We start from the raw sequence: 16054 nt of genomic DNA, 5'->3' as shown, positions 1-16054 counted from the left end.
GCCCCTTAGATAGGAGATCGGAGAGGGGCATGGGTGTGCATTGGTCAATAGCACTCCCTGTTCAACCATTTCCTAGATCCCGCTCTGCTGATGCTGGGCGGCTTCATGCTGACCCTCCTGCTTGGGAATCGGGGTCTCCTATGCCCATAAGAGACGTCTGCTCCTGTGGGTCCCTTATCCGCACAGCTCCCTCTGGGAAAACATCCCATCAAGAACCGTCCATTTCAAATCCATCAGACCAGCCTGTCCAATGATTCCAACCATCCAATGGATCCCTCCAATCAACAAACTAATGTATCTACCTACTGCATACCTGTTCTCAACCTATTTACCATTTTGGATTACATATGCAGGGGAGGTTGCATTGTGGGTTGCATATGCGGCTCTCTATGTGTTATTTTGGCCACATCCACAGTGCATATATACTATCTGTATGTCCCTCAGATGTGACACGAGCTTCAGCTGTGTGCCGACTGGGGCACGAGCGGCTGCGGGTTGAGAACTACTGATCTAGTGCATCCAATATAACTAACGAAGCAACCAACTAAGGTCTTAAGGACATCCAACGAACCAACCAATATGTGTAGCCGGTGCAACCAACCAAACAATGAATGTCCCAAGTACGTCCAACCAACCAGTCAACCAAGATGTGCAGGCCGGGCAACCAATCCACCGCCCCATGTCTCCAGCCACTAATGGTATTTATCTGTCTAGTGTATCCACTGGAAAACCGATGTTCTCTGCAAGAAGGGATAAGGTCCAGAGCTTAGCCCTGTCCTATTGCTGCTTAAGTGATCAACCCTCTGTAGAAGCCTGAAGATATTCCAGGGTGGACATGGTTCAAAACACCCAGCAGATGGGCCGGTGTTCCAGGGGGAGGATTCATTAGGGGGCTGTTCCCTAAATGTTGTTTCTGTTGCTTTCCACAATTACCCAGCTGCTTTGGGGTTAGTTATATCATTATAAATTCACAGGTCCCACCCACCAACCAGCTGGATGTTCTCTGCTCAGATGGTCGTCACAGATGATGACGTATCACTCACCATCAGGAAGCTTCAGAGTTAGTACCCAGGAGAACATGCCACAGGGCTATTGACTGAGGCTGTCAGCAGGCTCAGGGAGATGGCACTGCATTGGGGTCACATTTGGGAAGAGCAAATTCTCCCTCATTCGGGGATTCAAGGTTCTTCCTGTCTCACTTCTACCTGCCTCTGTTGAGAGCCTAATCAATAACTCCACGGTGCACCTCACTGATGATGGGTGTGGTTAACTCTGAACCCTACTGACTGCAAGTTAAACATCTCCAGCCTGGAAAACTGCCATGCAGCTTTGCAGCACCACTGCAAAATGATTTGTTTCTGGGAGGATTCCAGGTCTCTGGATCTTTGCAAATGTATCTCCCTGCCTCAAAAAACATGTGTGAAATCAAATTTCTAAGCAGGAAGTCTTGTGATTTTTCTAACCTCAGTGGGCTGGACCTAGATCTAGAATAGAAATGAGCGGCTACAATACATGCTTGGGAACACTAGGGGGAGCTCTGGGATTGAGAGAAGCAAGGCATGGCAAGAGAGGGGAGCTCGACAGCTGGATGAATTTGCTGCAATGGGGAATCTGGTGTAATGTGGCTAATGCCAGTCAAAGGGAGTGGCTTCTGTCCGGGACAGAGTGTGGTGGGTGGGTGTGATGCTCTGTACCTCGGGGGAACATCCTAGGTTGCTGACCGAGGCAACAACAAAAGACTCTGTTAGACTCTCCAGGGAGTCACCCCCCTTCCTTTGGTCAGTTTGGGACTGCAATGAGGTAATGCTCACCTGACTCTGAAGGGGGCCGGGGGGGGGGCAAAGCCAAGAGAGTAGAAAGGACATGGTAAAAGGGAGAGACATTTGCCATGCTCTCTCTCTCTCTTCCACCGACATCTACGGACACTACACCAAGCGAATGAAGAGCTGATCAAAGGGGAGAGTTTGGCTGCAGAGCAACCAGCCTGTGGTAAGTAGCATCTAAGGGCTTGGCTACACTTGCGAGTTACAGCGCAATAAAGGAGCTCCGGGTGCACTAGCTTACTCCCCGTCCACACGGACAAGGCAGGCAGAGCGCTCTGACTCCACGGCTACAGCGCTGCTGGTACTCCACCTCGGCGAGTGGAATAGCGTTTGCTGCACCCCCCCTGGAGCACCACGGCACCAGTGTGAATGAGGTGTTCCATTACTGAGCTCTTGTCAGCCTCCGGAAACATCCCATAATCCCCTTAAGCCAGGTGGCCACTCTTATCATTGTTGTGAAGTCGGCTGCAGGAATGCGGAAATGCCCTTTGAAAGCTCCGTTTAGGAGAAGCCGGAGAAAAAGTAAACACTTACTGTTTGCTTTGAGTGAGTGAGAGAGAGGCGGGGGCGAATGGGGGTCTGAACTTACAAGACAGCATGCAGACACACTCTCAGAACCCCAAAAACCCACTCTCTCTCCCCCCACATACACACAACACACTCCCTGTCACACTTCACCCCACCCCCCACCCCATTTGAAAAGCACATTGCAGCCACTTGCATGCTGGGATAGCTGCCCACAATGCATCGCTCCCAATGCCGCTGCAAGTGCTGCAAATGCGGCCACGTCAGTGCGCTGTCCCTGTGGACAGACTGCAGGGCTTTCCTGACTGTGCTCTGCGAAGGCGGATTTAACTCACAGCACTCTACATTGGCAAGCGTAGCCAGGCCCTAAGTTTGTAAGGGCATTGAAACGTTAAGATCAGCTTAGAATGTGTTTTGCTTTTATTTCATTTGACCGATACTAACTTTTTGTACTTTGACTGATAATCAGTTAAAGTTTATCTTTATAGTAATATATCTATTTGTGTATTCTACCTGATGCAGTGCGTTTGGTTTGAAGCGTGTCAGAGACTCCCCTTGCGATAACAAGCCTGGTACATATCAATTTTATTGTTAAATTGACGAACTTATATACGGTTGCAGCATCCAGTGGGCATAACTGGACACTGCCAGACGGAGGTTCCCAGGGTAGTGTCTGGGACCGGAGATATTGGCTCGTGTCATTCGGTTGCATAATCCAAGGAGCAGCTTGAATGCCAGAGGTTGTGCGTGAACAGCCCAGGAGTGGGGGTTCTCACAGCAGAGCAGGGTCAGGCTGGCTCCCAGAATCAAGCATTGGCGTGACCTTGGAGATCACCAGTCCAGATAACACCAGAGGGGAACGTCACAGTGGGAAAGACCTACAGGGAGATGGGCCGTGTTATTAGGGGGTATTAATATCCCCCAGCTGATATTTGCAAGACACTGCTATTGCCAAGGGATATGAGGAATTTTCCTTCCAAGGGGATTCAGCTCTGATCTGGCCCTAGAGCAGGGGGATTGGCTATCTCAGGGGGCTGGGGAAAGGGGCACGAGGCCCTTCCGCTTTTGGGGCGCTGGTTCTGATCTGGCCCCATGACTCTCATCTGGGCCTTTGTTTCAGTCTCTTTCAGGCATCTCTTGTGGGTGGAGAGGCCATCTCTTGAGCCAGCTGAAGACAAAATGGAGGGGTTTCCAGGGCCTTTTATATTCTTCCTCTTGTGGCCAGAAACCCCTTGTTCTCCTGTACAAAATCACAGCAACAAGATGGAGTTTGTAGCCACATAGACAAATCACATGTCCATGAATGATTCAGCTTTTTGCAGGCCGACACCATTGTTTACATGTTAGTTTGAACGTTCCCAAGGAAAGCTCAGATGTGGATTGGCATCTCCCAAAGTCCACTGTTGTCAAGGTTCCTTCCTCACTCTGAAATCTAGGGTGCAGATGTGCGGACCTGCATGAAAACCTCCTCAGCTTACTTTTACCAGCTTAGGTTAAAACTTCCCCAAGGTACAAACTATTGAAACCTTTTGCACCTGGACTTCCACTGCCAACACCAAACTTTATCTGGCTTCCTGAAAAAACAGAGTTTGGACACGTCTTTCCCCCCAAAATCCTCCCAACCCTTGCACCCCACTTCCTGGGGAAGGTTTGGTAAAAACCCTCACCAATTTGCATAGGTGACCACAGACCCAAACCCTTGGATCTTAGAACAATGAAAAAGCATTGAGTTTTCTTACAAGGAGACTTTTAATAGAAGTAAAGGAATCACCTCTGTAAAATCAGGATGGTAGATACCTTACAGGGTAATTAGAATCATAATATAGAGAATCCCTCTAGGCAAAACCTTAAGTTACAAAACAGACACACAGACAGGAATAGTCATTCTATTCAGCACAGTTCTTTTCTCAGCCATTTCAAGAAATCATAATTTAATGCATATCTAGCTAGATTACTTACTAAAAGTTCTCAGACTCCATTCTATCCCCGGCAAGAGCAACACACAGACAGACACAGACCCTTTGTTTCTCTCCCTCCTCCCAGCTTTTGAAAGTATCTTGTCTCCTCATTGGTCATTTTGGTCAGGTGCCAGCGAGGTTACCTTTAGCTTCTTAACCCTTTCCAGGTGAGAGGATTTTTCCTCTGGCCAGGAGGGATTTTAAAGGGGTTTATCCTTCCCTTTATATTTAGGACACCCCCCACACACTGTTCACTCTCCCCCCATTGATATTGTAGTCTCTCTCCCCCCAGTGCAGCCGGAGGAGCCAGTATCCCTATCCCATGCTGCTGATCACTCCCCGCCACCCCGCCTCGAGAGATCTTCCCACGCCCCACCCTCTTGGTATCCTTCCCCTCCCCTGCCTGCATCCTAGCTGGGACAAGTGATTCGCCTTTCCCCTCTCCCCTAACCATCCCTTCTGTCTCCTGCCTCGTGCCAAAATACTGGGGGAAACTGTGGGTGGGGCCCCTCACCTTGACCCTGTGGTCCCACCCCTGCCAAATCCCCCATTTCTCCCTGTGGCTAATCTCTTCACCACCACCACCGGGCCCTCTACCTCCACCACTCATCGGGCGCCGCTGGACATGGGTCCGGACTCTGCAGCTGCCATGGCCACGGTCCCCTCCAGTTTCCAGGGAGCCTCCTTGGCTGGTCAAAAGGGCCAGGGGAAGAAAAAGGGCAAGAGCCCGCCCGCCTCCCGGGGTGTCAAGAAGGCCTCACGCTTGCGGCGGGCGAGTTCCCTCTGGCTGTTCCGCTGGCTGGAGGTCTCCCCGGCTCCGGCTGCTGTTGCTGCTCGGGGTGGCCCTGCCGGCCTGCCCTCCGGGGGCCAGCGGCTGACCCCACCTCCATCTCTGGGGTATTGCCTGGCTGGCTGCGGGTTGCTTGCTGCTGCTCCCTTGAGCCGGCTGCTGTTACCATTCAGGAGGAGGACCCTGTTCGGGGAGCGCGCAGACGGGTGCTGGACACCGTGGAGGGGCTTCGTTGCTGAACTGAGTGACTCTCCTCTTTGCTCCTGGGGTGGTGGTAGCGACAGTTGTTGTGGGGAGCAGGGGGAGTGGTGTGGGGCCCTCCCCCTAGCCCATCTGCTCCCACCTCCAGCACCCCCACTTACCATCTGGACCTGCTCTTCACCCCTCCACACGGGGCAGGGATAGCTCAGTGCTTTGAGCATTGGCCTGCTAAACCCAGGGTTGTGAGTTCAATCCTTGAGGGGGCCATTTAGGGATCTGGGGCAAACACTGGGGACTGGTCCTGCTGCGAGCAGGAGGTTGGATGAGATGATAGCAGGCCAATGCTCAAACCAATTCATTGATTCCCTGCAGTGCAGTGGCCTGGGGGTGCAGCGGGGCTGGAAGGGATTGTCCGGCTGAGGGTTTCGAACTTAACAGTTAAGGGAAGCTCATGGTAACCCCGCCCAAAGCTTCCTTGTAAAAGAGCCTCGCGCTGATGAAGTGTAAGGAATATGAAAGCAACACCTCTTTTTGTCGCCTGGGGGCTCATGTGATTCCTCCCCTCCCAGAGACTGGATAGAACCCAGGAGTCCTGGCTCCCAGCCCCCTTACTCTAGCCTACTAGACCCCACTCCACTCTCAAAGCAGGGGCCAGAACCCAGGAGTCCTGTGCTGGAGGCTGGACCTGGGGTGGGCCTTTCCCTGAAATGGGCAGACCCACCCTCACCCCCCCACCCCCACCAGCTGCCTACCTAAGAGGCTCCCCTTCCTGAACCATATGAGATATGGCTGTAGGGTCCCATGCCACATCCCCTTACTGAAGAAGTGTGGCTGTGTGATCCCCTCATGGGATCACCATTCTCATGCCCTGGTGCTCCTTGCCCTTTCTGGGGCTCTTGCCAGAGGCTCCTTCCCTCCTGGGACCTATCTCTGCACTTCCAATCCCCTCGCCGTCCCTTGAAGGGTGTGGCTGTCTCATCCCTGGGGCCTCTCCCCAGCCCTGGGAGTACGGCTCTGTGCTCCCAGGCAGGGTGGGACCCTGCGTCCAGACCCTTCCCCCCTCCCCAACTCTCCAACGTGGGCTGTCACTTACAATGCCTTGCCAGTGACAAGCAGCCAACCCCTCCAGGCGCTGAGGTCACTCTGCCAACAACAGGCAGGGAGACACCCAGCTCAATTGCATGACTGAGGTAGAGAGTGTCACCCCCCCACCCCCAGCTTGTATCTCCATGGGGGAGAAGGAGTCAAAAGCAGATGGGGGGCATGCTGGGATGGAGTGAGGGAGACCCCTGGTAGAATATATGGGGATGCAGAAAGTGGGGGTGACCCCGGCAGAATAATGAGAGGTGCAAGGATTGGGCGTGACCCCTGGAAAGATATTGGGGGGGACAGGGGGACAGGGATCTCCCAGCAGTGGGGTGAAGGAGTGAGCAGAATCCCCTGATGGGGGGAGTCCAGGGTCTCCTGTGCGGGCTGTGGGTCCCTGGGGTTGAAGTCCCAGGAAATGAAAGTGTGGATAGAACAAAACTTGGGAGAACAGAGAGACAGAAGGAAACCTGTAACCTATTCTACAGCAGCCCAGGGTGGTCATCCCTCCCTCAATGCCCAATTTCCCCACCTCCACCCTAGCCTGCCCCACAGGGCCAGGGCATTGGGCTTGCTCCAGATTTACCCAGGGATCAGAATCCTGGCCTGATTCCATTGGCATCAGTGGGGTGGCTCTGTATTTACAGTGGGGTCCCTGAGGCGCTAGGTGCTGGCCCCAGTGCGGCACTATGGGGCGCTATGCTGCAGGTTGGGGGGCTCAGCGGGGGGCGCTCTCCCCTGGCAGGCAGTGCTGGCCCCAATGCCCCAGCGTGGCGTTAGGGGGCGCTATGCTGCTGGCAGGGGGCTTAGCAGGGGGCGTTCTCCTCGGGTACGCAATGGCCCCAGGGACTCGGTGCAGGCTTTGGCTCACTGTGGTTTCCTTTGCAGCCTCTCTAGCTCCTCATACCCTGGGACGAGAGTCACGGGAGGGGCGTTTCATCCACCACAGGGGTGGAAAAATTGGTGGCCACAGCTTCCTTCCCAGCTGGCTGTGGCTGGGGGTGTGAAGGGGGGCAGGAACTCAGCACTGGGGGGAGCGTGATGACGTCTGAGACACTGAGAACACAGGAGACCTTGTGTGCTGCCTTCATCCACCTTCAAAGCGCGTCTCTCCCAGCAGAGACACATCCCAGCCCTGGCTGCCGACGGGCCCCGGATCCTAAATATACCTCAGCTTGGCTCCTGAGACAGGTGAGCGATGGGTAGATCTGCACAGATCATGGCTGAGATCGGGAACTCCATTGTGCCAGGCCCTGCACAGACCCTGACGGAGATCAGAGACTCCTTCGCGCTGGGCATTGCACAAACCCCGGCCGAGATCAGGAACCCCATCTTGACGGGTCCTGCACAGACCCCGGCCGAGATCAGGAACCCCATCGTGACAGGTCCTGCACAGACCCCAGCCGAGATCAGAAACCCCATCGCGCTGGGCACTGCACAAACCTTGACCAAGACCAGGGACCCCATCGCGCCAGGTGCTGCACAAACCCCGGCCGAGATTGAGGACCCTATCACTCTGGGTGCTGCACAGACCCGTCCCAACTGAGATGACCCCCCCCCGGCTAATGCCGGGCTCTGCACAGACCCCCCGCCCCATTGAGACTGGGAACCCTGTCACACCGGGTTCTGTAAAGACCTCAACCAAGATCGTGGTTCCCAGTCTCTTCTGCTCTAACCCACTTCACCCCATTCGCCCACCAGAGCGAAAATAGAACCCAGGAGTCCTGACGCTCAATCCAGTGCTCCAACCACTAGCCCACGTTGGAAATCAGCTTTTGATCATTAACTTACCTAGTTGATACCTTTCATATCAGGGGCATCTTGCAATTTCAGGCTGTTTGATTTTCTATTGGCAACGAAGCAGTGGGGGGCAGCAGATCTGGACTGAGGAGCACCGAAAGAGTGCGGGGGGGAGGGAACCCCAAGGCGCGGATTGCAGGGGGCTGGCCAGAACCAAGTAGTCCATATTCAAATGGGTTTTTCCTGCCTGGTTCTGCTGGGGTGAGTTCAACCATTTACTGTCCCCTCCCAGGCCGAGCCTGCTACCCTGACAGGATGCAGAGCTGTTACCCTTTCCTGCCCCACAGCCAGCATTGCTGTACAGTTCCAACCCAAGCTGAAAACAATTCAAATCGACATTTAACACAGCATCCCTTGTGGTTAGGAAGGGGAGGGACACAAAGAGAAGTGTGAGGTGCTCAAAGTATCTGGGGCAGAAGGAAGGGGAGAGGATACCAGAGTAGATGGGCCCATTGGTCTGTTCTCTGGTGGCAAGGAGGGGGCAGGATAGCAGGCTTGATGGGCCCATGGGCCTGATCCAGGGCAAAGGGAGGGGGCAGGATACTGGGCTAGATGGGCCCAGAGTCTCCTCTGGGGCACCAGCATTTCCTGCTCTCTTTGACCAACAGCCACAGTGTAAAGGTGGCAGCGCCAGAGAGAAGCCCCATAAAATGACCCCCCACCAGTGGTTCAACAGAACCAAATCCACCACTGGGCGTGGCCACAAGGGGGCCCCAGCAGTTTCCACAGCAACGCCAGTCACGCCGAGCGTGGCCCAAGGTCCGGCTGCTCTTGCTGGCTATAAAAGCCACCACTCGTAGCCCCGGGTTGTATGTGGCTTTGCACTGCCCACTAGTGGCCAGACCCAGCCACTACCTTGGCTCACTAATTATAAGCCACAGAATCTGTCCACATTGCACCATCCTTTAATGGCCCCATTGAAGAACCTCAATGACCCATGATTATATAGCAAGCTGTCGAGTGGGTACGTGAAACTCTACCTCCTCCTCATAGTTAGTGTTGGTATTGCAACATCTGGGAAATAGGGATGGGAGGGAATTGATGCAAATTAGGTAATCTATAGTCAAACATGCAAATGAGGCATCAGGTCATTTATGTATTGCCACCAGAGTTTCTAGAGCCCACAGTTTTCATGGGTGTGCTATAGAACATGGTAGATGTCATGGATGGTAAGTGGATTTCTCTGTTGCTACAACAGAGTTAACCAATGGAACTGCCTGCCACTGGATTGTCACTAATTCTGGATCTCTCTGTTTGTCTCCCTGTAGGGGAGTTCAGAGGCCGACGGCCCTTCGTGGGTGGGGGAACCCATCACATCAGCCATGCCCAGATTTGTTGCCTTCATCCCCCTCCTCCTCTTCATCTTCTCTGGGGCCTCCTCCCATTGTCAGACAGGGACGCTCAATGAATGCAAGAAGCACACGGCCTTCGTTCCCGGGCACAGCTTGGTAGGAATGGGCATCGATGTGACCATGATGGCCAGGAAGGGGGCTGATCTGGTGGACAGCAGTGACTGGCAGAATCCAGATGGCACCTGCACCCTGTGCAGGAACCAACTGCAGGGAGGGCAGTGGCAGAGGCTGCCACTGGCTGTGGTGGACTGGAGGGTCCACGTCTCATGCCAACACAGCCTGAGCAGCTCGGTGCCGCAGTCGGCGATGGGCATGATGGAGTCCGCGGCGTCCCCGGTGCAGAACGACTGGAAGGTGGGGCTGGACGTGCCGGTGAAGCCCAAGGTTAATGTCCAGGTGGCGCTGGCCGGATCGCATTCCAAACTGGCCAGTTTCCTGCTAGACCACAAGCGGAAGGACAAATACAGCTTCATGAGCCATGAGGTCTCCTGCGACTATTATAGGTAAGAGCCAGCCTCAGTCAGGAGGGCTCATCTGGAGTTGGGATCACAGTAACACCACAAGGTGACACAGGGCCTTTCCCATCTAGTGGGCTCTGGTTCCCATCCGGCCCCAGGGCAGGAGACTAGCTTGTTTTAGGGAAACAGGGAATGGGACATGGGGCCTTTCCCCTCTAGTGGGCCCTGGTTCCCATCCAGCCCCAGGACAGAAGACTAGCTTGTTTTAGGGAAACAGGGAATGGGACATGGGGCCTTTCCCCTCTAGTGGGCCTGGTTCCCATCCAGCCCCAGGACAGGAGACTAGCTTGTTTCAAGGGAGCGGGGAAGAGGGAAGAGAGGCCTTTCCCCTCTACGGGGCACCAGCTCACATCTGGGATGGGCCAGCTGTGTTGGATTTTCCTGTCCTGTATGTCAGGACACCCCGGCCACCTGGTGTGGCCAGAACTCTCAAGCAGCTGGCGGTATCCCCAGCAAGGTTGTGAAGTTCAGCAGACTGGGTGGTTGCACTGAATAGGAACCACCTGCTTAGACCCTTTCTTCTGGGTTGGCTGGGGCCTTAGGCTGCACAGCTAATGATCTCAGCTGACTCATTGGGCTGAGCACACTCCTCCCCTTGTCTCCCTGACCAGGATCCGGGTCAGCGAGACGCCCCCGCTCACCAGCCATTTCACTCTGGCGCTGGAGAACCTCCCGGAGCAGTACGACAGCAAATCCAAGCTGGAGTACCAGCAGCTAATCAGCAACTACGGCACCCACTACCTGTCCCAGATGCAGCTGGGGGGCCGGGCATGGGACGTGACGGCCGTGCGGGTCTGCGAAGCGGCATTGAGCAGCTTGAGTGACGACGAGATCAAGGACTGCTTGAGGATGGAGGCAGCCAAGAGTATCGGAATGGGCTCAGTCAAGGGTGGGCACAGCAAGTGCGAGGAGGAGAAGAAGAAGGGGAAGATCCAGGGGAGCTTCCACGAGACGTATCGGGAGCGTCACATGGAGGTGGAGGGAGGAGAGAGCATGACTGATGTGCTCTTCGGGAGTAATGCCAAGGTCTTCCCCACCTGGATAGAGAGCCTCAAAGCCAGCCCCGGTCTGGTGTCCTATTCGCTGCACCCCATCCACATCCTGCTGGAGCAGGATGACCCCAAGCGGGAGGCACTGAGGCGGGCAGTGAGTGAGTACATCCGTGAGAGAGCCCTGTGGAGCAATTGCACCCAAAGCTGCCCCTCGGGGACTCAACGCAGCGCCCATGACCCCTGCTCCTGCCTCTGCCCCGGGGATACCATGACCAACACCATGTGCTGCTCGCGGGAGCGCGGCCTGGGGAAGCTCACGGTGACAGTGAAGAGGGCCAGTGGCCTCTGGGGGGATTACATTACTGCTACGGATGCCTTCGTCAAGGTCTTCTTTGAGAGAAGGGAAATCCAGACCCGCACCATCTGGAACAACAACAGTCCCATCTGGAACGTCCCCTTGGACTTCGGTACCGTCCGCATCACCAGCGCCAGCAAGATCCGAGTCCAGCTCTGGGACGAGGACAAGTGGGACGATGACCTGCTGGGAAGCTGCGACATCCCGCTGGAGGCTGGGGGACCCCACCAGAAGGATTGCTACCTGAACCACGGCCGCATCTGGTTCCAGTACAGCCTGCGCTGTGGGCCTCACCTCGGGGGCCGGAGCTGCTTCGACTATGTCTCCCAGCCACCCTAGCAGAGCACAGCCAAGGGGAAGGAGGTGGAGGCCTTCTGGTCAATAGCACTCCTTATCCCCCAGAGCATTTCCAAGCTCTCGCTCTGCTAACGCTACTGAGCTTCATGCTGTTACTCCTGCTCAGGTATTGGTCTTTCCTATACCCAGAAGAGACGGTCTGCTCCTGTGGCCCGATGTCCTCACAACTCCCACTGGGAAAATATCCCAGCATGAACTGCCCATTCCAGATCCCTCAGACCAGCCTGTCCAATGATTCCAGCCATCCAAGGTGCCCATCTCACCAACAAACCAAGGCGTTCACCTACCGCATCCAACCTATCTGCCCCCCGCATCCAGCCAACTGCCAGCCAACCGACCAACCAGTTGTTGCATTTAGTTTATCCAAGGTATTCAACCAGTAAACCACCAATTGGATGTAGTGTATCCAATTTATCCAACCAACCTCTCAAAGAATGTGTGACGTGCATCCACCATATCCATCCCTCCAACCAACCAGTGCATATATCTCGTGCATCCAACATATGCAACAAACCAACCAATTAATGTATCCAGTGCATCCAAACAGCCATTCAATTTATCTAGAGCATCCAATGTAAAAAGCCAGCCCGCCAGCCAACCAACAAATGAATGTGTTTCGGATGTCCACTGTAACCAACCAAGAAATGTATTTAGCGTATCCTGCCAACCAGTGTATCCAATGCACCTAATGTATCCATCCAGGCAACCAACCAGTGTATGTACCTAGTGCATCTGGTGTAGCCACGCAACTAATATCTTATCTCCGTCCAACCAACATGTGTAGCCAGTGCAACCAACCAACCCATGAATGTCAAGTTCATCCAGTCAACCAATATTGCAGGTAGTGCAACTAATCCCCCACCCCACGTATCCATCCACCCACTGTCATTGCCTGTCTAGTGCATCCAGCTGAAAAGAGACCATCAGGAGCAAAGCTCAGTCCCGTCCTATTGTGGCATCAGGGATTAACCCTCTGCAGAAACCCGAAGAGACTCCAGCCATGGGCACAGTTCTAAACACCAGTGGATGGGATGGGCTCCTGGAGGGAGGATTCATTAGAGGGCTGTTCCCTAGCTGTCATTTCTGTGGCTTTCCACAATTATCCAGTACCTTTGGGGTTAACTATCTCATCCTGAATGTGCAGGCCCCACCTACTATCTAGCTGGATGTTCCATGCTCAGATGATCAGCAGAGATGATGCGACATTACTTGCCATTGGTAGGATTCAGAGTGAACACCCACAAGGACATGCCACAGGCCTATTGGTTCAGGCTATCAGCAGGCTCAGGGAGATGGCACAGCATTGGGGTCACCCTGGAAAGGGAAAATTCCCCCTACTTCTGGGATTAAAGCATCTTCCTGGCTCACCCCTATCTGCATCTGTGAGAGCCTAGATCCATGGTGCTGTTAACTGGTAATGAGGGTTGTTAACTCTGAACCCTACTGACTGTAAGTTCAGTATCTCCAGCCTGTTAAAATGCCGGGCAGCTTTGCATCTCCACCACAAAATGATTTGCTTCTGGTAGGATTCCAGCTCTCTGGATCTTTGCAAATGTATCTCCTTTCTTCAATAAACATTTGTGCAAGCAAATTTCTAAGCAGGAAGCCTTGTGATTCTTCTAACCTCAGTGGGCTGGACCGAGATGTAGAGTAGAAATGAGTGGCTGGAATACACACTTGGGAACACGACGGGTAGCTCTAGGCTGGGAGGAGCAAGGCATGGCAAGACACGGGAGCTAAATAGCTGGATGAATTTGCTGCAATTGGGAATCCAATGTAATGTGGCTAACACCAACCAAAGGGATTGGCTTCTGTCCAGCACAGAGTGGGGTGGTGGGAAAGAGATACAGGGAGATAGGCCGTGTTATTAGTGGGCATTAATATCCCCCAGCTGATATTTGCAAGACACTGCTATTACCAAGAGATTGAGGAGGGGATATGAGGAATTTTCCCTCTAAGGGGATTCAGCTCTCATCTGGCTCCAGGGCAGGGGGATTGGCTGGCTCAGGAGGCTGGAGAATGGGACACCGAGCGTTTCCCCTGTAGGGGGCGCTGGTTCTGATCTGGCCCCATGACATGGCAGGATCCGGAGGCTGGGGAATTAGAATAATAGTCCTCTTCTAATGGTGCAGCTCCGATTCCCTCCAGCAAGTGCCATCCTGGACTCGTGAAGCCCCAAGCCGGGTGATCAGCTAAACCGATCTTGCAGGTCAGTTCTGACAGTGCATGGAAGGTTTGGCGGATGGGGGGAGGCTGCGAGCTCCTGATCTGCCCCTGGAATGAAGGCTGGGAACATGGTGCAGAGGTAGGGAGACGTGGCGGCTCCGAGAGCCGATGGGGGTGTGGTTGTGATTCATTGTGAAGAGGAGAGGATCTTTCCATAGCCTGCTTCTGCCCCAACCCACACCCAATGGCTGCAGAATACAAGGCCCTAGCTGGCACGGCCCACCTCCAACCCACTGCCCCCTGGGCCCGAGTCCTTCCCCGTACCCCAGTGCCCTGGGCATTGGCAGAGCATGAATCAGCTAGTTGCTAGAGTACCCTGGGCAATACTCTAAGCTGCCAGGGACAGAGGGATGGGCAGAAGTGGGAGCCCCATGGCCAATGGTGGAGCTGAGATGGGGGGAGGGGGATAAGGACATGGTGACGCCCAAGAGATATAGGGGCCAACATGGGCATGTCTCAGTGTTGCTCTCCTCATAGAACCAGGGGCGAGTTGTGGGGTCGGGGATGTGTGTGCAAAAATTCATCCCAGAGCCAGATGGAGAAACGAGGAGCCACAAAGGCCAGGTCAAGATGGGGCTGGGAGGCAGGAGATCCCAGGGCAGCATGTTCCCACCTGTAGGCGACCTCTGCTCCAAGGGGCTGAACGGAGCCCAGGTTGGGAAACTGGGAGCCATGCAGTGCAGACCAGTATGGAGCTGGGACATAGCCCAGCCCAGAGCAGAATGCTCCTGCTGGGAAGCAGTCGGGCGGAATCATGGGGCAGAGGCCAGGAGAAGAGGGGGCCTGGGAGATGTGGCAGAATGGGGACAGGATTCCTGTAGCCCCCTCCCCTAGAGTGATGGCCCCCCTGATTCACACATGTAGCCCCTCAGACTCAAGCTGTAGCATCGGGCAGCGCTAGAGCCGCACGTCTGAGTTTCTAGCGGCAGGAAGAGCGGTTCTGACCACAGGTTCCCCCTGCCCTTCTCTGCAGCTGCACGGCGCGGCGGCAGGGAGAGAGCGCCTTTGATGTCAGTGATGAAGGAGGAGGGGGAGACCCCAGAGCTCCCTGCCACGCCCACTGCTTCACCAGTCAGAGCTGCACCTCCATCCAAGCCTGGACCTTTCTCATCAGCCCTTCCAGCCCCGGGACAGTCACCCCCAGCAGGTGAGTGAATGGTGGTGGGAGAATCTCTCGGCTCTCAGGCCCCTCCTGGAGCTGGGGATAGAACCCAGGAGTCCTGACTCCCAGATTGACCCCCTCTCAAGGTTCCTTCCCCACTCTGAACTCTAGGGTACAGGTGTGGGGACCTGCATGAAAACCCCCTAAGCTTACTTTTACCAGCTTAGGTGAAAACTTCCCCAAGGTACAAACTATTTTACCTTTTGCCCTTGGACTTTATGGTGCCACCACCAAGCGTCTAATAATAATCATAGTAATAGGCTGAAATTTAGTAGTGAGAAGAGTAAGGTCACACACTTAGGGATGAAGAATTTTAGTTCTAAGCTGGGGATGCGTCACTTAGAAGTAAGGGAGGAGGAGAAGGACCTTGGAGTATTGGTTGATCATAGGACGACTATGAGCAGCCAATGTGATATGGCCGTGAAAAAAGCTAATGCTGTCTTGGGATGCATCAGGCGAGGTATGTCCAGTAGAGATAAGGAGGTTTTAGTACCGTTCTACAAGGCCCTGGTGAGACCTCACCTGGAATACTGTGTGCAGTTCTGGTCTCCCACGTTTAAGAAGGATGAATTCAAACTGGAACAGGTACAGAGAAGGGCTACTAGGATGAGCCGAGGAATGGAAAACTTGTCTTATGAAAGGAAACTCAAGGAGCTTGGCTTGTTTAGCCTAAGCAAAAGAAGGCTGAGGGGAGATCTGATTGCTCTCTATAAATCTATCAGAGGGATAAATACCGGAGAGGGAGAGGAATTATTGAAGCTCAGTACCAATGTGGACACAAGAACAAATGGATATAAAGTGGTCATTGGGAAGTTTAGACTTGAAATTAGACAAAGGTTTCTAACCATCAGAGGAGTGAAGTTTTGGAATAGCCTTCCTAGGGAAGCAGTGGGGGCAAAAGATCTATCT

The 16054-nt window shown here is 54.1% G+C and overlaps 2 protein-coding genes across 3 annotated transcripts in view; both read left to right on the top strand.

Annotated features, from left to right (window-relative positions):
• The first annotated feature begins 4481 nt into the window (after positions 1-4481).
• LOC119566315 (perforin-1) lies at positions 4482-13348 on the top strand. 2 transcript variants are annotated; one of them, XR_006291409.1, is made up of 4 exons: positions 7410-7574; positions 9452-10038; positions 10665-12007; positions 12400-13348. XR_006291409.1 is itself a non-coding variant. In XM_037898915.2 (3 exons), the coding sequence occupies exons 1-3, from the start codon at positions 7425-7427 to the stop codon at positions 11737-11739; spliced, it is 1812 nt and encodes a 603-aa protein (XP_037754843.1). In that variant the 5' UTR covers positions 4482-7424; the 3' UTR covers positions 11740-13348. The 2 variants fall into 2 exon arrangements, 1 of the variants encoding a protein (XP_037754843.1); XM_037898915.2 differs by having other exon boundaries at positions 4482-7574; positions 10665-13348.
• Positions 13349-13610: 262 nt separating this feature from the next.
• LOC119566310 (perforin-1-like) overlaps positions 13611-16054 on the top strand; it is a 77851-nt gene continuing 75407 nt past the window's right edge. Inside the window, exons 1-2 of the mRNA XM_037898910.2 lie at positions 13611-13966; positions 14957-15130. Of these exons, the coding sequence (XP_037754838.1) occupies positions 14992-15130 (139 nt within the window). The 5' untranslated portion in view covers positions 13611-13966; positions 14957-14991. The remainder of the gene's footprint in view (positions 13967-14956; positions 15131-16054) is intronic.

The sequence above is a fragment of the Chelonia mydas genome, chromosome 6 (genome assembly GCF_015237465.2).
Source record: "Chelonia mydas isolate rCheMyd1 chromosome 6, rCheMyd1.pri.v2, whole genome shotgun sequence".
In the NCBI taxonomy this organism is placed as follows: Eukaryota; Metazoa; Chordata; order Testudines; family Cheloniidae; genus Chelonia; species Chelonia mydas.
The sequence above is the reverse complement of the archived record's forward strand: the minus strand, read 5'-3'. Positions and strand labels throughout refer to the sequence as shown.

Coding starts and splice junctions, on each gene's coding strand:
- LOC119566315 (XM_037898915.2), top strand. CDS start 7,425: ATGACGTCTGAGACACTGAGAACACAGGAGACCTTGTGTGCTGCCTTC. Junction 7,575..9,451: donor CAGCTTGGCTCCTGAGACAG/GTGAGCGATGGG, acceptor GTCTCCCTGTAG/GGGAGTTCAGAGGCCGACGG. Junction 10,039..10,664: donor GTCTCCTGCGACTATTATAG/GTAAGAGCCAGC, acceptor CTCCCTGACCAG/GATCCGGGTCAGCGAGACGC.